The sequence below is a fragment of the Panthera uncia genome, unplaced genomic scaffold (genome assembly GCF_023721935.1).
Source record: "Panthera uncia isolate 11264 unplaced genomic scaffold, Puncia_PCG_1.0 HiC_scaffold_1742, whole genome shotgun sequence".
Classification (NCBI taxonomy): domain Eukaryota; kingdom Metazoa; phylum Chordata; class Mammalia; order Carnivora; family Felidae; genus Panthera; species Panthera uncia.
The window spans coordinates 9,716-30,403 of NW_026058407.1; the positions used below are offsets into that span (position 1 = coordinate 9,716).

The following is a 20,688-nucleotide window of genomic DNA, read 5'->3' on the forward strand; positions in this document are numbered from 1 at the left end:
TGACCTGAGCCGAAACCGAGAGTCTGATGCTTAACTGACTGAGCCACCCAGGAGCCTCCGGTATTTTGACTCTTAAAAAGGAATCATCGGGGCGCCTGGGTGGCTCAGTTGGTTAAGCGCCGACTTCAGCTCAGGCCACGATCTCGTGGTCTGTGAGTTCGAGCCCCGCATCAGGCTCTGGGCCGATGGCTCAGAGCCTGGAGCCTGCTTCCGGTTCTGTGTCTCCCTCTCTCTCTGCCCCTCCCCGTTCATGCTCTGTGTCTCTCTGTCTCAAAAATAAATAAACGTTAAAAAAAAAAAATTAAAAAAAAAAAAAAGGAATCAACTTCTTGACTTGAAAGAGTTATTTATATTATGTATATAGTTTATAGGGGTGCCTGGCTGCCTCAGTTGGTAGAGCGTGTGGCTTTTGATCTGGGGGTTGTGAGTTCAAGCCCCACATGGGGTGGTTTACTTAATAAAAAATTTTTTTAATATATGGTTGATATATTTATGTAATATACATAGTCCTTTATATAATATATGTCACATATATATATTTGTCACAATATTTCCCCCAAGTCAAGCCTTTTCATTTTCTCCCACCCTATGACTTCATCTTAACTGGGTCATATCTGCCAAGACCCTGTTTCCAAATAAGGTCACATTCACAGGTCCTGGAATTAAGACTTCACTGTATCTTTCTCGGGGGACTCGACCCAACTCTTATCGCCCCCCCCCCCCAGCCCAGGCAAAGCACAAACCCGATTCTGTCCTTTCTGTGCTCAAAATCCTTCCAAGACAGGGGCGCCTGGGTGGCTCAGTCAGTTAAGCGCCAGGCTCTTGACTTCAGCTCAGGTCATGATCTCACGGTTTGTGGGCTCGAGTCCCACATCGGCCTCCGTGCTGACAGTGTGGAGCCTGCTTGGGATTCTTTCTCCCTCCCTCTCCCCCTCGGCCCACTCATGTGCTCTGTTTCTCTCTGTCTCTCAAAATAAATAAACTTAAAAAATAGGTTAATAACCGCATTTCAATTTAAAAAAAAAAAATCCTTCCAAGACAATGGAATAATATTCAGCCATAAAAAGGAACAAAGCACTGACTCACGCTACAACATAGATGAGCCCGAAAACACGATCTCGAGTGACAGAAGCCAGACACCAAAGACCATATACTGTATGATTTCATTTATCTGAAATGCCCGGAACGGACAAACCCATCAGAGCCAGAGAGTGGATTGGGAGTTAGGGCGGAGGGGTGCGGCTGATAAGGGGTAGAAGGTTTCTTTTGGGGATCAATGCAAATGTTGCCCAGTTGATTACGGTGATGGCTGCACAACTCTGTGAATTTACGAAAGCCATCGAACCCCACGCTTTAAATGGAAGGGTTTTATGGCCCTGAATTTTATTCCAATAAAGCGGTTCCAAACAAACAGCTTTCCGTGGCTCCCCGGCGCCCTCTGGAGGGAGCCCAGCCTCACTGCCTGCCCCACATTCACGGGGACCCGAGCGGGATGACCCAGAGTCCTGCTGTCCTGGACACACAGCTCACAAGAGGCTACAAAGCCACACACACGGAGACACCGCCACGGACTCCTACGAAGCGGCCCCCGGTTATAAAGAAGACCCGCTTTGCCACACAATCCCGCCGAGACTCGGGTAGCGACGCCCCGCGTCTCGTAACCCCGATCGCGCGACGGCTACCGAGGCCCAGCGTGACAGACACAGCCAGGGACCCAGCCGTTCCTCAGGGACACGCGCGCGCCGCGCGGTGACAGGCTCAGCCGCGGACACGCGCCGTGCCGACCGCCCTCCCCCAGCCGCACGCGCCCGAGCCCCGCCACCCGGCGGCACGCGGGGTCCCCACCTCCCGGGCCCGTCCCGCTCCCGATGCCCGCCCGGCCCCAACCCCCCCAACCCCGGGCGGCGGCCGCTGCCTCCTCGCCCCAGGAAACGGGGGAGGTATTTTTAGTTACAATTAACCTCCCGCCCAGTTTCCCTCGTCCCCGGTGGCACATCCAATTGGTTTAATTAGAGAGGATTCAGCGAGAGGCATTTCCAGTCGCCCAGCAGGTGGAGGAGGGGGAGGGGGGCTGCCCCTCCCCCACCCGCCTGCGTCCCCAGTTCCCCCATCGCCCCCCGAAGGCCTCCCCTTGCAGCCGACCTCAGGCCTTGGCCCGGCCCCGCCTCCTCCCCCCACTGCCCTCAAAGGAGGGCCGGGAAGTCCTTCCTGCTGTCTGTCCCTCACCCGTCCCACTTCAGTCCTGGGGAGTTTGGGGAGGATAAACACTAATCTTAATGGCCCAAATAATATCTAACAAAGAGAATAGTTCATATTAGCCCCTTTAAAAATCATAGAATCTTAGAATTATATATGTATGTGTGTGTGTGTGTGTGTGTGTATACACACACACATATATTTTAAATTTATTTATTTTGAGAGAGAGAGAAAGAGCGCAAGCAGGGAAGGAGCAGAGAGAGTGAGGGAGAGAGAGAAAACCCCAAGCGGGCCGTGCGTCGTCAGCGCTTGACGTCATGGGGCTCAAACCCCTGAACCCTGAGACCGTGACCCGAGCGGAAATCAAGAGCGGGACGTTCTACCCACTGAGCCACCCAGGTGCCCCCTGAATTAGATTTTTCAAAATGAGAGGCGGTGGGGGCGTAGGTAGAGCACAGGCTTCAGAGCTTCTAGGCCTCCGGTTGGAACGGAGATCCACAGTCCCCAGCCGTGTGACCGCACCTCTCTGGGCCTCACTTTCCTCATCTGGGAAATGGGGGCAGTGATCGCACTTCCTTCGCGGTGAGGGTCTGCCAGGTTGGCAGGCATGAAGCTTCTAGAACAGAGCCTGGCACCCGGCTCGCAGCAGGTAACTCCCCACCCCCGCCCTGCTCTACTGTGTCCAACCTCCTGTCATGTGCTCATTTGCTCAACCCTTTGGGGGTCCCCCACCCCAGGACACCAGCCCCTGAAGACGGCGGTCCCGCTGATGGGCCCGGAGAGCAGGGCCGCGGTGGCCTGAGTCAATGAGGGTGGAGGCAGCTGAGTCTCCAAGGCACTGCTGGTTCTCCCCACCTGTTCCCCGGGCACTCGCTGTGAGGTGGCACCGGGTGAACGGGCGAGTGACGGGGAGAATTCCAGGGAGGGGACAGGAGGAGGAAACAAAATGGTTTGGCCTCTCCTGCATCTTTGCCCAGGTGACTCAGCCGGAGAAGGTGGAGAAGGGGATCCGGGGCAAAGGGAGGAGCCAGGACAGAGGCCTGGAAGGGGCACTGAGCTATTTTCCACAAACAAGGGTCTAAACCCAAGCAACTTCCAATTTGCCACTGAGCCCCATGGCGTCTTGGGAACGGATGGGCGGGATCGGCAGATCCTGGAGTTGACGGCAGCTGAGATTCCCATGAGGGATATTTGATCCCTTGAGCACCTGGTCGGGGCTCAAGGCCTCTGTGGGTCAAAGCCTAACACGGCCTGAGACAGAACAGGCTTGGGGGCCCTGGGCCTCAGTTTCCCTGCTTGCATCACAAGGGTCCAGAGGCTGCTGCATCGTAGAAGATGAGTATTGATGGGGCGCCTGGGTAGCTCAGTTGGTGAAGCGTCTGACTCTTGGTTTCCGCTCAGGTCATGATCTCCCGGTTGGTGAGTTCGAGCCCTGCATGGGGCTCTGCGCTGACAGCGGGGAGCCTGCCTGGGATTCTCTGTCTCCCTCTGTCTCTCTCTGCCCCTCCCCTGCTCACACACGTGAGCGCGCGCGTGCACACACACACACACACACGCACACTCTGTCTCTCTCAAAATAAATAAATAAGGGGGCGCCTGAGTGGCTTAGTCAGTTAAGTGTCCAACTTCTGCTCAGGTCATGATCTCACGGACCATGAGTTCGAGCCCCGCGTCGGGCTCTGTGCTGACGGCTCGGAGCCTGGAGCCTGCTTCCCATCCTGTGTCTCCCTCTCTCTCTCTCTCTGCCCCTCCCCTACTCTCACTCTGTCTCTCTGTCTCTCAAAATTCAATAAAAATATTTTTAAAAATTAAAAAAAAAATAAACTTAAGAAAAAAAAAAAAGATGAGTATTGAGTGACTGGTGGTTTGAGATGGCCTCTGAGGGCCTCATGTTTCCAAGCTCAGGTCTGCGTGTTCCAAGTGAGTATTATGGGGCTGGTAAGGGGCAGAGCAGGGATTTGAACCCAGGCACGTTGGGCTGGAGTCTGGTCTGTTGGCCACACATACATGTTTCCAAGGACCGCTCTGGGTAACTGCATTTATCTCCCATGGGACAGACGAAGAAAAGTCATCTGTGAGCCACAGTGTGGGAGAGGGATGCAAAAGCGGCCATAATTCTTCATTCCTCCCCATCGCTTGTGCTATGAGTTCTCAGCCCCCCTTCCCCGCCCTGTAAGGGGTGGAATCTGCTTCTTCTCCCTTGAATCCGGGCCGGTCTTGAGACCTGTGGCCAAGATAACCAGGTATCAGACACAAGCCAGGGCCTCAGGAGGCCTTGGGCCCTTCTGTTCTCTCTTGGGGTCCAGTTAACCAGACCACCTTGTCATCAATGTCATCGTGAGGTCCAGTCACTCCTGTGGCCTCGCTGCCAGCCAGCGGAGCCCCCTTGCTGACCCGTCGCCAGCCATGCTACACAGGAGAGCCCTGTTTTGAAATCCCAAGAACCGCCCAGCAGAGTGTAGTATACCGACCTATAGAATAATGAGCTAAAAAAGAAGTTGGTGTTTTAAACCACAAAGCCATGGGTGGGAGCGCCGGAGGAGAGCGCGCGGAGAGAGCGGGAGGGGGCGGGGAGGGAGAGAGAGTATCAATTATTATTATAGTCATTCAGGTGCTTCAAATTGATGAGTATTTGAATCTCAAAAGAGACACAAGAACTCAGATCGGTGGCTTTTTGTTTTTAAGACTTTATCATTAAAAAAAAAAAAAAGTAGAAGACATCAGTGAAGGGAGGTAGGGGAGAGAAGGGGAGGGAGTGGGCTGGAGGGTGAGGGGGCCTCTCCCAAATGTCGGATCCAGCTGACCCTCCTTCCCTGACAGCCCCAGCCCACCTCCAGTCCCTTCTCTAGCCTGGAGGCAGGGGGATCCCCAACCACCACCTTCTGAAGACCCAGGCCCAGGATCTCAGCTTGGGTTCGAGGCAGAGGTGAGGGCAGATGTGGGGCGCGGGGCCTGGAGGCCTTGTCTTTGTCCTTGAGAGCCCCTCGAGTGGGCGCTCAGGCCCCCATGTCCCGGCGGGGCCCCAGGGAGGTAGGCATTGCGTTGGGGGCCTTAGGAGGTGGGGTCCTGAAGTCAGGGGGCCAGGCAGGGACCGGGACCAGGTGTGAGCCTGGCGGTCACAGTCCAGAGGCTGGGGTCTGTGAACAGGGGACAAGAGGCCAAGTCAGGAAGTGGGGAGGGGTCTGGCTCCACATCAGCCCCTCTGTGCAGCCCCCATCAGCCCCATAGCAAGAGAAATGCAGAGGGAGGGAGGGAGGGAGGGAAGCAGAACAGAAATGGAAAAGGGAGACATAGACAGAGACAGAGATGTAAAAAGAGACAAGAAGACAATTAAGACCAAGAAAGAGAAAGGAAGACAGGGAGAGAGATGGACCAAGACCCCTCACCTCCCCGAGGTTCTCCTGACATTCAGACCAGGCCACACCTGTCCTCGGTTGGTCAGGGCAGAGCTGAGACCCCCACTGACCTCCCACTGCCAGTCCCTGAACAAACCTGTCCCTCTTTCCTTCCCAGGCTCCAGTCCCCATGCCCCTCCATGCCTAAGTCCTCCTAGGTCTCCACTCCCATCTCCCAGCCTTCCTGTTGGACCTGAGTTCATTACTCATCCACCCAGCTTGCCAGTGCAAGCCTAGCCCAGTCCTCCCTTCCCCTCATGGCTGTGACTGGGTGGGGGGAGCAGGGTGCTATCTCATAGCTGTGAGCCTTCTAAGTGCACTGGGCCTTTGCATATGCTGTTCTCTCCTTTCCTGCCTCGCTCCTTCCATTCTCCTGGTCTCAGCTCCAAGTCCCCTCTTCCAGGAAGTCTTCCCTGAACCCCCAGCCTGGGTTTGATGCCCCCTCTGGGCTCCTTCAGTTCTTGGGTTCCGTCACTCCAGCCCTGCCCACTCTGGGACATCACTGTCTGAAGACAGGTCTGTCTCCCCCACTGGACAGTGAGCCCTATGGGGGCAGGGTACAGAAATGCTCAGAGAATGTGCATTAAATGAATGAGTGAATGAATGAATGAATGAATGAAGCAGTGCTAAGGTAAAGACTCTGGCTTTCAGAGTCTTAATACAGAGAGAGTCAAGATCTGATTTGTGTTTTAGAAATTCCAGGAAGCCTCTCAACCCTGGGGCTTTGCACATGCTGTTCCCTTTGCTTTTCTGAGCCAAGTGAACCTGCCCAAGTGACCTCTTCTTAGCATCACTTTTCTCCTCTGTAACATGGAAATAAGAATAATTTTTTCCCCCCCAAATTTGGGGTTTTTATGAAGACTAAGTGGGAAGATGCTCTAAAGTCTTAAGACCTGGGAGCATAAAAGAATGCACCCTACTACTTTGCCCCCCTTTTCTCCCCATTGGATCCCTATTCATCCTTCAATGCCCTACCCACAAGTCACTTCCTCTATAAAATATTTCCTAATATCTCAGGGATGAGTGATGTCTCCCTCCTCTGAGCAAGCTGTGTTATATTGTTTTCGCTGTTGTTCTGGACTGTCATTCGTTTCTGATGTCCACTTCCTCACAAGCCCAGAATCTTCTCAAGAGCAGGATTCTACCGGAGGCTGGTCAGGATGTGGAACGAGGGTTTAACATATTTTGGAGGCGTATGAATGGATAGGTGGGCAGATGAATGGGGGAGAAGGTAGGTGGGTGAATGCATTCTAGGTGGATATGCGAGTGGGTGGACCAATGGGGAGGTGGGCGGATGAGTGGGTAGATGTATTTTCTGATGAAGACAGGTAGTAGTTGCCTGCGTAGATGGATCACGGGGAGGTAGGTAGCTGAGCGAATGCATGGATAAGTGGGCGCATGTGTGGTTGGATGGATAGGGAGTGGATATATTTTGGATGGATAGTGTGTAGGTGGGTGATTGATGGATGGATAAATACAGAGACGGGTGAATGAGTTGATGGATGGATGGATGGACAGATGAATCATCTTCCCACTAAGCCTTGGGGAACCCTCAGTTCAGGGACCCCTGCTGACCCTGCTCTGGGTTGGAGGAATATTGGAATCTGGAGTTCTTACCAAGGTTTGAGAGCCACACAACCCCCAACCCAGTGCCCCTAGACATTGGACACTTACACTTGTCCTGAATCTATAGATAATGCCACTCTCCTTCTAAGTTCAGACTCATCCCCATCGGCCCTGGAAGACAAAAGAGGAGGGTTAGTGGTTCTTCACCAGACATCCCCATATGCCCCTAAATCCTTCCTGCCTTCTCCTTCCCCAGGGGATCCATCTATCGAGACCGACTGAGTCATCATTTAAGAAAGGACTGGTCCTGGGGCGCCTGGGTGGCGCAGTCGGTTAAGCGTCCGACTTCAGCCAGGTCACGATCTCGCGGTCCGTGAGTTCGAGCCCCGCGTCAGGCTCTGGGCTGATGGCTCGGAGCCTGGAGCCTGTTTCCGATTCTGTGTCTCCCTCTCTCTCTGCCCCTCCCCCGTTCATGCTCTGTCTCTCTCTGTCCCAAAAATAAATAAAAAACGTTGAAAAAAAAAATTAAAAAAAAAAAAAAAAAAAAAAAGAAAGGACTGGTCCTTTGAGGAAAAGTAGAGCCTTCCAATGGATGGGCAGAGCCTGGAAGAAGCGAATTCGGCTAAGAAAAGGTGGGCATCTGGAAATCTACAATTGTCTCCCCAGCTCCACTGTTATGCGAATGAAGTACTATTCCTGAAGTTAATCCCAAGAGGTGGGGCATCATCATTTAGAGGAGGGGCCTGGTGTGCTGGGGGCGTGGCCTAGTTAAGGGGCGGGGCCTTACCTGGAGGCCTGACTGTCATGTGTGGCTGAGCTTCCGTATAGCTCCCCATGGGCTGGCCCTCTGGGCTGAAGGCTGCACTCTGCCCTGCGAGGGAGGTTGAGGGGTGCAGGCTGAGCCCCAGGGTGTGCGGGTCCCAGCCTTGACACTCCCCGGGGAACACTAGACCCTCTCTCCCCGCCTTCTCCCTGTACCTGTGCGGTTGGATTGATCTATCATCGGCTGCACGATGCGTCTCCGGGCGTTAATGAACCTGGGAGGGGGTCATGGAAACAGAGGGAGGTGTAAAGAGGGAATAGGAGGGAGGCAGCAATGAACACCCGAGACAGAGCTGGAAAAGAGGACGGGGACGGGGAGGGGAGACGAGAGGCTCCCAGGGGCTTCGCGGCCTCCGTCAGCACCGCGGACAGCGCCCGGCCTCCCACCCCGGGCGGGCCCACGGACCGCGCAGGCCTCCTAGGTCACTCACCAGTTGTTGACTTGCAGGATGGTGAGCCCCGTGTCCTGCGCCAGCTGTTTCTTCTGCTCCTCCGAGGGGTACGGGTGCTGTGGCCACCAGCAAGAGTCACCCTGCCTGCCCAGCTGCCATCTGACCCCCCAAGGCCTGGCCCCATGGGGATGGGGAGCCCAGGCTGGGGCAGGGCCAGGGGAAAGCTCGTCTGAGCTGGTCCACGCTCCCCCCAAGGCCCAGTGGAAGGAAGCGGAGAAGCCAAGCTTCGGGCAATTATGCCCGTGAGCGCCCCCGCCTCTTCCAGCAATTACAGGCTAATTGGCCAGCTCTCATTAGGGAGACCGAAGCTGGGGGTTCCAGCACCGGAAAGGAGGCAGAGCCCAGCACCAGCCCTCTCGGAGTTTCTGTCACGGGTTCCTGTGCGTGTCCTTCCCTGTCCCAATCCCTCTCCCTCTCTCAGTCCCCCTGTGACTCTCTCCCTGTGTCTACCCTGCTCTGATCCAGTCCACCCCACATCTCTCCATTTCTCTCTTTGTGTCAGCCTCTCCCTGACTCTCTTCCTGTCTCTAGTCCCCACCCCCCCAGCTCTCCCCACGAGGCAGTGCGGTGCACCGGTTAAGGCCAAACCGTCTGCTTCCGAACCCACTTCTGGCTGGAAGACCTTTGCACAATGGAGCCACCCACAGCCCTATCCTCGCAGGCTTTGTTTTGGCCGGATGGTGATGACCGATGGGGGGAGGGGAGTGGGGGGAACAGACGGGTGGGGGGTTGAGGTCAGGACTGAATGAGTTCAGAGCCCTTAGCAGCAAGCACCTGGCATACAGGGAGCGCTCATGGATGCTTGATCCTGCCAGTCCCCCTCCCCTTGAGGTTCTCCCTCAACATTTCCCCTGGGCCTGGATCTCCCATCTCGGGGTCTCTCTCGGGGCCTCAGTCTCCACACGGCCATCCGCCTTCCCTCTCTACGCCCACGCTGCCCCTGGGCCCGGGGCTCTCACCGAGAGGTGCTGAAACAACCAGGCCCTCATGATGTTGGTGGCCACCTTGGGGAAGATTCCCCTCTTCTTATTGTGCCGCCGCTCCTGGTCCAGCTCCTCGTCCTCTCCCCCAGAACTTGGAGAGGCCATGCTTGTGTCTAGTCCGTCTCCTGGGGGAGGACAGGCATGCCGTGCTTGTGGGCAGTAGGGGGGGGTACCAGAGAGACCCAGAACCCTCACCCACGAGACTGCTCCACACCCCAGTCGTCCTTGTGCCTGTGGAAGTCCTACTTGCTGTCTAACTCCAATCCTCAGACTGACTCCCACACTTGTCCTCCACCTGCCAGGCTTCTTACCTTGGTCACTGGAGTTGTCCCCACTCTGGGAGGCCAGGCCCCCACTGGAGGGACCCGGGGTCCCCAAATGTACGGACCCGCTGTCCTCATGGTCTCTAATCCAAGTATTATTCTGGAAAACAAGAGTTGGAGGTCAGCGCCAATGTAGCACAGTGGCTGAGACCAGGGGCTCTGGAGCTGGGACCCCTGAGTGTAAATAGAGCCTGTTCCTGCCTCTTTCCTGGCTGTGTGACCTTGGGCAAGTCGCTTCACCTCTCTGTGCCTCTGTGTCTTCAAGGGAAGACAATAAACTCTCCCCACCTCGCAGAGCAGGGTGAGGACTCAAGGAGTTAATTTACATAAAGACACATAGCAATCACCCAGTGAAGAGGCGTTTATACAGATCTAGGGCACCTTATCTGAAATCCTTGGGGGCCAGCAGTGTTTCAGAATTCAGAGTGTTTCACATTTTTATTTATTTTTATAATTTTTTTTAAATGTTTATTTTTGAGAGAGACGGAGACAGAGTGTGAGCGGGGGAGGGGCAGAGAGAGAGGGCAGCACAGAATCCGAAGCGGGCTCCAGGCTCCGAGCCATCAGCACAGAGCCCGACGCGGGGCTCAAACCCACGGACAGCGAGATCATAACCTGAGCCGAGGTCGGACGCTCAACCAGTTGAGCCACCCAGGTGCCCCTTATTTATTCATTTTTAAAAGTAATCTGGAACTCACCACCCCGGGATCGAGAGCCGCGTATACTGTACCGACTGAACCAGCCAGGCGCCCCAGAACTCTTCACGTTTTTAGACAGTAAATCCGTGCACACACTGCGTATTTCATAACACCCCTAGGGTCTGGGACTTCACCTCGTCATCAAACTCATTAACATTTCTGCAGCAAAACGGATGAATATTTAACGAAGTGGAATAAATAAAGGCTATAAATAGCCCCTCGTTAGTTCAGGTCAGATTTTGCTGTGAAATGAGTTTGCGCTAAACTTACGGGGGATAAAAAAACCCAAAAAACCAACTTCCAGTTTTCAGAGATTGAGGGGGGCGGTTCTCTGAGTTGCCCATCAGGGAAATTCTGGGTTGTGCTTCCTCTGTCCTAACTCCGACACATTTGGAGGGACTTGAGAATGCCTTGGATGCACCCTCACCACCCCCACCCCCACTCTGCGTCCCAGGAGGCGGACCCACCCACACAGACCGAATCAAGACCTCTTTGGCATTTGGTTTGAGGGATCAGTTCAATTGTTGGGAGGCAGGTTGGGTGGGTTCAGCTCTTGTTGAACCCCCAGGGTACCCCCACCTGCCCCACCGACTGCCCTTGACCCCGCTCGCTGCTTTGTAAACAGTCCCTCCCCAAACGGCCCAGTGTGGGCGCGTCCTCTGTGTCCTGCGGGGGCTGAGCTGGGGACGCCGCCGCTCAGAGAAGGTTTCTGAGGGTTTGGTATGTCTGCGTTTGGAATTGTGCGTTCGAGCGCACTGCGGGCGGGCATGCAAACTGGAGAATCATCAGTCTGAAGGCTTTTGAGCGCGGCTCCAGGGGTAGCCCCAGATCTGATGGGATGCTGGGGTGAGCACCCACATCGGTGTGCCTGAAGCGGTCCTGAAACTGTGGTGTGGCACGCGTCAGTGTGCTCGCGTCCCTGCCCGAGATGGGACGGTTGACCCCGGAGAGGGGGCGGCTGTGGCGTGGCTGCGAGTTACATGGGCACAGCTGGGACACGCGACAGGATGGGAGCATGACTGCATCACTCTTTGAGACGGCCAGCTGGCTGTGTGTGACTATCACAGGGCCCCAGTGTTCTAAGTTTGTGGCTGTTGTTCGAGCGGCCGGTTGTCCCGTCTGCGAGACAGCGTGTGTGGATTACGACACGGGTGGCTTTGCGACTCTGTGGGGCCGGATGATCGGCCTGGGTGTGCATCGGAGGCTGCTCGAAGACGCGGGACACGGCTGGGCCACTGAGTGGGTTGTAACCGGCCCCGCAGCCGTGGGGCTCTTCTTGCTCAGCAGGTGCAGATTAGGAGTTGTGGGGCAGAGGGTCCTCGGGGCCCGTCTGTGTCTGCTGCGTGCGGCACGCCCGGGTCTGTGGCCGGGAGCCTGTATCATGTGGTATAACCGTCGCGGGTGTCGGTAGGGTGTGTGGGTGTCGCCGAGTCTACGGGTGGTCTGTTGGCGCGAGTGTGTGCCTGTGCGTGTGTGCACGTGCATGCACCGTCGTCCGGCCGGGTCCCGGTCTGTGTAGCCGCCGCGCCGGGGGGCACGAGCCCTGTGGTCCCGCGTGTCTGACTGTGGCTGAGTCTGGGTGGTGTGCACGCCCCCACGCTGTAGCCCAGCTGTGCCTGCTCATGGCTTTGGTCGCGGGGTGACGCCTGGTGCCCCATCCCCGGCCCACCTGATCTGGGAGGCTGGGGCAGGAGGCCGGGTAGTCCTCGAGATCTTCCCTGCAGCCGCCATCCCGATCCTCGATGACCAAGTCGATGGGCATCTTTCCCTTGAGGCAGGTGATGTAGCGGTGACAGAAGTTGTCGCACAGGTCGTGGACCTGGGGGGGCACCGGGGTACTGGGGGGGCCACCCGGGGGCCAGGGCTGGGGTGTACAGGGACGGGGGCAGCATTCGGCTTCAACTCCAGTGGGCAGAGAGCCTGAAGGAGGGGTGGAGGGGGCGAGAAGAGCAGGGATGGGGGGGGACAAGCGAGGGTGTGAGGGGAGTGGGAAGCACTCACCTTCTGCAGCTCCAGCAGGTGGAACCGGAGCACCTGAATGGCCTGTATCATCTGTAGAAGGAGACAGGAAGGGACGGGGAGGGGGAGAGGGAGGGAAGGAGCGGGGGAAGAAAGAGAGAGAAGGAGGGAGAAGGACGAGAGGAGGAGGAGGAGGAGAAAGGAGAGAAAAGGAGATAGAGGAACGGGAAGAATGAGATAGAATGACAGAGACAGAGGACAGGGAGACAGAGAGAGACAGAACCACAGGGGCAGAGAGCAACAGAGACAGAGACCCAGAATTACGGGAAGATGGAATGTTAGAGAGTCAGAGACAAAGGAAGAGAAGCAAGAGGGGCAGAGACAGGAAAGGATCCATCACAAGAGGAGAGAAGGAACGTACGCTATAATGGAAATACCCCATCTTGTCCCCTGTTCCACGTCCCACCCTTTGCCTGCGAACTACATTTCCCAGACTCCTTTGCCAAAGGGTTCGGCCAATAGGAAGCCCCGGCGGGAGCTGGAAACCAAAAGGAAGAGAGAGGCCAGGGTATTTCTCCTTCCCTCTCCCTCTCCTTTCTCTCCTCTCTCCTCTCCCCTTCGCAGCCAAGTCCCTGCCCTCGTTTTGGGGTAGGTTCTCATCCTGACTGATAGAACAGCCAATGCCTATTGAGTCTCTGTTCAGTGCCAGGCACTGATCTAAGTGCTTGACTCTTTTTAGCTCATTATATCCTCACAACAGCCCTACAAGATAGAAATTGCTACTAGCTAGGAAACTGAGGCACAAGGAGACGCAGCTACTTGCCCTGGTTCACAGAACTAGTGAGTGGCAGAGCTTGGACTTGAACCCAGGCCATCGGTCCCCATTCTCAAACTCTTGGCTATAGTCATTGCGAACAGGCAACAACGATCACTATTTGAGAAAGGGGGTCAGGTGATCTCCTCTCCGCTCCCACAACGAACCCCAGGGCTGTGGAGGGAGGGACAGGAGACCCCTGCTGAGGAGGGAGCGTTGGGGAGGGCCCAGATCTCACCAGATTGTCCAGCTCCGGGTTGGAGGAGAAGAGGGGCCTCTCGGAGCGGACCTGGAAGGAAGAGAGAAGCCAGAGAGGGTGCGTCCTGTCTCCAGCCCTCCTCTCCTCACTGGCTCTCCTGGCCCAGAGCAGACGGGGGTGCCTACCTGCTTAGCAAAGGCAGCGATGTCCTCGTTGAAGGAGTCAGAGGAGCAGACGTCACCGCCTGGAGGTGTGCCCAGCCCAGCCCCGGCCCCGTCTCGGGGCGAGCATGTGGCCAATTCACATTTCTCAAAGACCAGGGCCAGCAGCGGGAAGAGCGGGTGTCTGGGGGAAGCAGGAGAGAAGGCTCATGAGGGGAGGCCAGGGGCCTGCAGAGGACAGAGCACCTGGGAGAAGGACAGGAGACCCAGGGGAAGAGATGGAGAGATCAAGACAGCGCGAGAGAGTCAGAGACACGGAAGAGGGGGCCCGCATCCCGAGAGCTGTCCCCACTCACCCATAGATCTCGTCCTTTTCCCTCCTCAGGCCATCACTGTCCAAGCCCGGGGGCTGGGGTTGGGGAGGCCGGTGTGGGCCATAGGGGCCGGGGGCTCTCGGTGCCGCGGCCACTGCCTCTGCGAAGCCAGCCAGGGTTGCAGTGCCGTCCACGATGCCTGGGTAGTGAGGCAGCTCATCGTACTGGGGGGAGGTGAGAGGGAGAGAGCCCCAGGGAGGCATCAGGAAACCTCCCTACCCTGGCACCCAGGAGATGCTCTCCCTGCCCTCAGGAACCAGCCCTTTCTTTCCCTGTGTCTGAGCCCAGCCGCCTTGGGCCCCGGATGTCCCACGGGGCTGTCTCTTTGGGACTGAGAGCCCTGTCCCAGGGGCTTCCCTTATACCCCTGGTCTGTGAGAATGTCCCGTCAGAGATTCTTGGTGTGTGGGCAGGAGGGTCCAGAGGAGAGAGACTGACCCAGGTCTCGGGTCTGAGGGTGAGGGTGGGGGTCAGGGATCAGCTGGCTGGTAACTGTCAGCTCCTCCCAGAGCAGGGACAGGAGGGAGGAGGGGAGAGAGCCGTGGAGAGATCCCGAGAGAGAGTCTGGGGGCAGGATGCAAGACAGAGACAGAGGTGAGGAAAGAGGGATGGAGGGGAGGAGATACAGGAGGGAGAGGGAGAGAGAGAGAGAGAGAGAGAGAGAGAGAGAGAGAGAGAGAGAGACTCACTCCGGGACCCTTCCCATAAAAGCAGCACATCATTTATGCATGTATGTGTGTGTGCACTGTCCCCTCCCTACTTCAGTTTCATCTCACAGTTGTCAAATATGCACATCTGAGCGTCCCTTAACAACGTGTCACACCCCACCCCGCCTATGAACCTACCCCCTCCTACCCCCTCCCTCCAAGGCCCAGGACTGAGTGGGTGAGCGAATGAATGAGCGACTAAGACATTCCGCGCATGCGTGCATGAACGACGGAGGCACGGAGCACAGCGCCAGGCACACGTTCCGTAAACACTTGTTGAACCGACTGTAACCCCGCGCAACCGCGGCAAACCCACCGGTGCCACCCGCCGCAAGGAGAACGACTGTCATTACAGAAGCGCGCGTGCGCGCGTGCACACACACACACGCGCGCGCGCGCGCGCGCGGCGGGGGCCAGAGGGACCTTAAGCCACTCAGGCCAAACCCTCTCCTTGGGCAGGAGGAGACTGAGGCTCAAAGAGGCCAAGAGACTCAGAGGCGCGCGAGCCTTCCTGCCGTGGGGCGCCCTGGCCCCTGCGGGATGCCAGGCTCTGCGTGCGTGGGTCCCTCTCTCCGTCTTTCTCTTCGTCGTCCTCTCCTAACTTCTCCTGAGCCCCAAAGTTGAATCCCGACTGTTCCCCGCGGTTCCTCGCGCATCCTAAGATGTGCAGTAAGGGTCTTCCGTCCTGCGTGTTCCCACCCCCTCCGCCCCCAAAGGTGCGTACTCACCTCCTCGCCCGTCTCCTCTGATCTCCCCATCCCCAGGACCACGGACCATGGGAGCCCGGCCTGGCCAGACCCCCACCCCCACCCCTTCTCCCAGCACTGTCCCCACCCCGACCCCTCAGGAGGACTTGGAACAAAAGTAGACCTCGGGGAAGGATTGGGGGGGGGGGGAGGGCAGAAGAGGAAGGAAGGGGTAGGATAAAGGACCTGAGATAGAGCGGGAGACCCGGGGGCGGAGAGAGGGGAGAGCCGGGGCAGACAGGAGACAGGAGGAGACCCGGGGCACAGGCAGGGGAGGCAGAGAAAGAGGTGGAGGAGAGGGCGGGATGGGCCGACGGGGGCCGGAGCGCCGGGGCGGGGGCGGTGCAGGGCTGGGGTGCGCGGCGGGGCTGGGGCGCCGGGCGCCCGCCCTCAGACCTACCCTCCGGGCCATGGGCTGACGCCGGCGGCGGCTCCCGGGTCCCTCCAGGGCCTGGCCGGCGGGGCGGGCGCAGCCCGGGGCAGCGGCCCCCGACGGGCCGCGGTGCCGACGCCAGGGGGTGGGGCAGGAGGCTGGGGGCCCGGCCCCCCACCCCCACCGTCGTCAGTGGCCGGCGCCGGGCAGCGCGGAGGCTGCGAGCATGGACCCCGGGCGCCCTCCCCACCGCGGGGGTCACGGCGAGGGGCTCATGCCGGCGAGGGAAGGGGTGAGTGGGGCGGGGGGGCGGTCGCCCGAGGCCCCCTCCCCGGGCCCCCAGTTCCCTCCGCCGGGGCCCGGGAGGATCGGCAGGGCTGGCGGAGGTGGGGGGGGGGAAGGTGGGGGGGGGAGCGGGGGTGGGGGGCGCGCGGGGGTGGGGCGGGGGGGGGGCCCCGGGGGGGGGAGGGGGCGGCGGGCCGGGGGAGGGGAGGGTGATGCTGGCGGCGGGGCCGCTCGGTCTCTCCCCGTCTCCCGGTCTCTCCCGGTCTCTCCCTCTCTCTGCGGTCACATCCGGAAGTTCCACATCGAGATGCTTAACCCGCTGTCCGCCGGTGGCTGGGCCGCGGGCGGGGCGGGCGGGGCGGGCGGGGGCGGCCGGGCCCCTCCCCCCGCGCCGCCGCCGCCGCTCCCGGGGCCGCCTTTGTGTCGGGGTCTCCCCGGGTCGCCGGTCCCCCGGCCCGCCCCCCTCCCCGGCGCCCTCCCCCCCCCCCCCCCCCCGGGGGGGGGGGGGGGGGGCCGGCGCCGCGCTCCCCCGCGTCCGCCCGCCGCTCTCGCTTTCTCCCCATGTCCTTCCCTCTTTGTCTCTCTGTCTCTTTGTCTCTGCCTCTCTTTGTCTCTGTCCGTCTGCCTGCCTCTCTCTCTCTCTCTCTCTCTCTCTCTAGCAGACAGATCAGACCGAGGAGAGGACCCCATATTTTAGTTTCTCTTCTTGCTCTGGGCCCCCTAACTTCCCTCCCCTGGGAGACAGGGATGCTCATGTGCCCGGGTGTGAGGCCATCTGCGTGTGTGTATGTGTGCTTGCGCGTGTCCCCGGCTGTGTCTGTGTGTCTGGTTGTGGGCCCATGCCTGGGGATGCGGGTGTGTTTAAGATTTCCAAGTGCTGTTTCTGTCTCTGAATATGGTGAGTCTCGGGGTTGTGGGTCCGCGGGACTTTGTACACACCGAGGCTGGGCCTTGGACCATCAGAGGGTCAGCCCGGGCGCCGGGTGTGTGCAGGCCTGGGGGTATCCCTCTGTCCACCCCCCCCGCCCATTTTCGACCCCTGCCTTTTACAGGACGGCCCCCCCACCCCGACCCCCACCCCGCTCTCAGTTTGTGGATTCTCCAGAGTTAAGGCTAAATCATGTGCTGCTCACATAGCTCGGAGAGCAGGCCCGCAGTTTTTATCGGATTCCTGGAGGATCCGGGACCCCGACAGCCTTTGCAACTAGTGTTCTAATGAGATATAGCAGGTTTCTGCGACCGAAATTAATACCGAGCCCCGACTGTGTGCTGGGTGGTGTTCTGGAGACATAACAGGGGGAAAAGACAAACTTCCTGGCTTCCTGGAGCTCCCGTTCTATCGGCGATGGCGAGGGAGAGAGAGAACAGACCAGTAAGTAGATGCCTAAGTGTAGAATAATGCCCGGAGGTGACAAGTGTTCTGAGAGAAAGCAGGACAGAGGAGATGGTGTAAGCTGGACGGGGAGGGCCTCAGAGGGGGTGACATCTGGGCAGAGACCTGAAGAAGGTGACGGCGGGAGGCGTGTGCACCTCGGAGGGAAGATCACCCCAAGCAGAGGAACAGCAGGTGCAAAGGGCCTGGGGCAGGAATGTGCCTGGCGTGGCGGAGGAAGTGAGGAGGCCAGGGAGGGCAGGAGAGAGACACCTGGGATTCATTGTCTCGCTGGCTTGGTGTCCTCAGATTCCCCGGGGGATGAACAAATGGGTGTCAGGAGGCCCGTGAACTCCCTGAAATTGTCAACGGTGGGCTCGGGGCCTGTGTGCTCCTTTCCCAGGGAAACGGCCCCGTTGTTTTCCTCCTGTTGCCACAAAGGGGGATACTAGACCCCCGAAAGTTACCAACCGTCACTCCTGAGAGACAGCACGAGGGAGAAACGAGATGACATGAGATCCAGGCAGAAGGGGGCAGAAGCTTGGGGGCAGGGGACAGAGATCCAGGGAGGGGGGGGGGCCTGGGAAAGGGTTGGAGGCAGCACCCCCGCTGGGCTCGCTAAGGATATTTTTATGACCCTCATAAACAGCTCTGCTCTGCCGCAGTCCGCTTCTCCGTCCTCCAGGCTGGTGGAAATGAAACCAAACCACCCAGGCCGCGGGCAGGGGCGAGACAGCTGGAGTTACAGCAGGAGAAATCGGGGCAGAGCTTCCCAGCCGGAGGGCTTTGAGGAGGGCGAGGACCATGGCCCGGGCCCCCTCGCCCCTGGGAAGGTCCCCTCCTCTCCCCCCACTGCCCCAGGGCCCAGCTGCAACCCAGAACCCTCCATCACTCTCTCCCGAGCCCTCACTCTCTCTGTCCTACACGGGATCTCTGACCCTGTCTGTCTCTGGGTCCCTGACTTGTCCTTGGACCCCTCTCGGCACGCCACGGCCCTCCCGCCTGGGCACCTCTGGGTCTCCTCCAGGAAACCTGGGGTCCAGAGCCACCTCCGACCCTTCTCTCTTGAAGCCTCAGTCTCCCCATCTGCTGGGTGGGCAACGGGCTTGGGGGGGAAAGGATGCAAGCGAAATGGTTAAACCAGGGAGAGCCGGGCCCCCCCGGGGGCCTTGGCTGAACCTGGGGTCCACTGTGCCAGGGGGTGCTCACTGCCCTTGAAGCTGCTCCTCGCAACTTTCCCTTGGGTGACGCTGGCCCTTTAAGGGAGGCGGAAGCCAAGGGGGCCCAAAGGCTTTTAATCACTGCCACACACCCCGCCCCCCAGATAGGGGTTTTGGAGCAGAAAATTAATTTAAATCACTTTTTAATTAAAGATGCAAAGCTCTTCTGTCTGTCCCCCTCCCTCCCCTGCCTTCAGCTGAGGTTCAGGGGGTCGGGGAGCCAGGCAGGGGTCTGGGCTCCCAGCCTCGCCTTGCTCCTGGGGAGGCGGGGAGGCCGAGGTCTCCTCCCCAGGCTGATCCTGAAAACAAAAAGAGTGACCTGATGTGACAGCCCCAGTGGGGAGTGCGTCCTAACTGGGGCGGGGTGTCCCTGTGAGGCCAGTGAGGGGGTGTGACTTGGAGACGGGCCGAAACAGCCCCGGAAAGAGACGGGAGCGAGTGGGGGAGGGGGGGTGCCCGGACTGAGCTACAGACAGGGGTGGGGGTCCCAGGTGGGGACAGAGACGGAGAGGGGACAGAGACAAGAGCCATTTTTTCCATTGCTCTGAGCTCAGAGGACGCTCCAGTCCCACAAATGAGGAAGAGGGTCTTTGACTCTTGGGCAAAAATCTTTTTAATTAAAGAGAGGGGGAAGATGTTGGCAGGGAGGAGAGAGGAGTGTTTGCCGTCATCTCACTGCCCTGCCCCCGGCCTGTCTGTCTGTCTGTCTGTCTCTCTCTCTCTCACACACACACACACACTCCAGTCCCATCGCCCTCTGACCTCAGGCCCTGTGGGGCTGCACCTCCGAGGGTGACATCTGGACCCCCAGGGAGCGTGCAGGTCTGGGTGCTTGCGTCTCAGGGTGGGCACGGACCCCCCACGTGAGCCCCGAGCCCTGGGAGGACCCTCCCCCTCGGCTCGGTCCTCTCTGGGGGCTTTGCCCACAGGCGGCTGGGATCCCCAGGGGCCCCCAGCCATCCCCACGATCAGCTCCGAATCGAGGGAGGGGCCCCTCTGTCTTCTGTTGTGGTCCTACAAGCTCTCTGCCTCAGTTTCCCCTCCGGCAACAGCTCAGCGTCTGTCTCTCCCGCTCTCTCCCTCCTTCCTCGCTCTCGGACCCTCTGCAAGGATCTGTGTCCTTGCTCAGGGGCAGGGTTGAAGGGATCCTACAAGAAGGTTCTCTGGGTCTCCGCTTCTGTCTTGGGCGCGGGTCAGATGTCTCTCCCTCCATCTTTTCGTCTCTGCGGCCCCCTGTCTCTGGGTGGTCTCTCTGTCTCCCCCTGTGCCCTCTCTCTCTGTCTCTGGGGACTGCTGTCTCTCGGCCTTTGTGTCCTCACCTCTCTCTTTTCCTGTCCTCCTGCGCCCCCCGCCCCCGCGGCCCTGGGTTTCTGCCTTCCTCTGTGTCTCCCTCACCCCCGCCCCCCTTCCTCCCGGGCCCTTCACCGATGCATCGCCCGAATCCCCAGCGCCTCCCCTGCGTGGCTCCGGGAGAGGGAAACATTTATCTTGGCTGCAGGCCCCCCTCCCCGCGCCCACCCCTCCGCCCGCCTCCCGGGCCCATCCATCACTGGAGCTGGCGACTCGGGCGGCTCATTTGTCACTGACGCCTGCCGCCCCACCAAGCAATCATACCATTAGCCATGGCTTGGCAGAGGCCACCGGGAGGACCGGCCTGACCCAGGCGGGGGAGGGGCGCTGGCCACGACTCCCGCCCCCCCCCCCCCACTCCTGTCTTTCCGTCCCTTCCCCTTCCCTCCTTTTCCTTCCAATCGGCTTTTCTCTGCCAGCTTCTCTCTGTGTCTAAGTGTCCGCTTTCTGGGTCTCCCCCCTCCCCCCCTCGTCTCCCTCTCTTTCACCACACGCCTCCCTGTCTTGAGTGTGTGTGTGTGTGTCTGTCTGTCCGTTTGGCCGTCTCGGGTGTCTCTCCCTCCAGCCTTTCCTTTCTCTCTCTGTCTCTCTTTGTCCGGACGATATCTCTGTCTCCCTGTCCCCATCTCTCTCTGTCTCTCATCCTTACTCTCCCTCTCAGTCTCTCCCCCGTCTCTGTCTCTGTGGCTCCCTC

General features: G+C 58.9%; 1 protein-coding gene across 1 annotated transcript; it reads right to left on the reverse strand.

The window, feature by feature from the left end:
* Window positions 1-4,891: 4,891 nt before the first annotated feature.
* Window positions 4,892-14,166, reverse strand: LOC125917353 (homeobox protein Meis3). Its single transcript, XM_049623578.1, has 12 exons — window positions 13,925-14,166; window positions 13,593-13,752; window positions 13,447-13,497; window positions 12,437-12,487; window positions 12,105-12,254; window positions 9,726-9,837; window positions 9,391-9,539; window positions 8,411-8,487; window positions 8,136-8,194; window positions 7,945-8,028; window positions 7,266-7,328; window positions 4,892-5,333 (listed from the first exon to the last, which is right to left on the reverse strand). The coding sequence occupies exons 1-11, from the start codon at window positions 14,143-14,145 to the stop codon at window positions 7,279-7,281; spliced, it is 1,164 nt and encodes a 387-aa protein (XP_049479535.1). The 5' UTR covers window positions 14,146-14,166; the 3' UTR covers window positions 4,892-5,333; window positions 7,266-7,278.
* Between the last annotated feature and the right edge of the window lie 6,522 nt (window positions 14,167-20,688).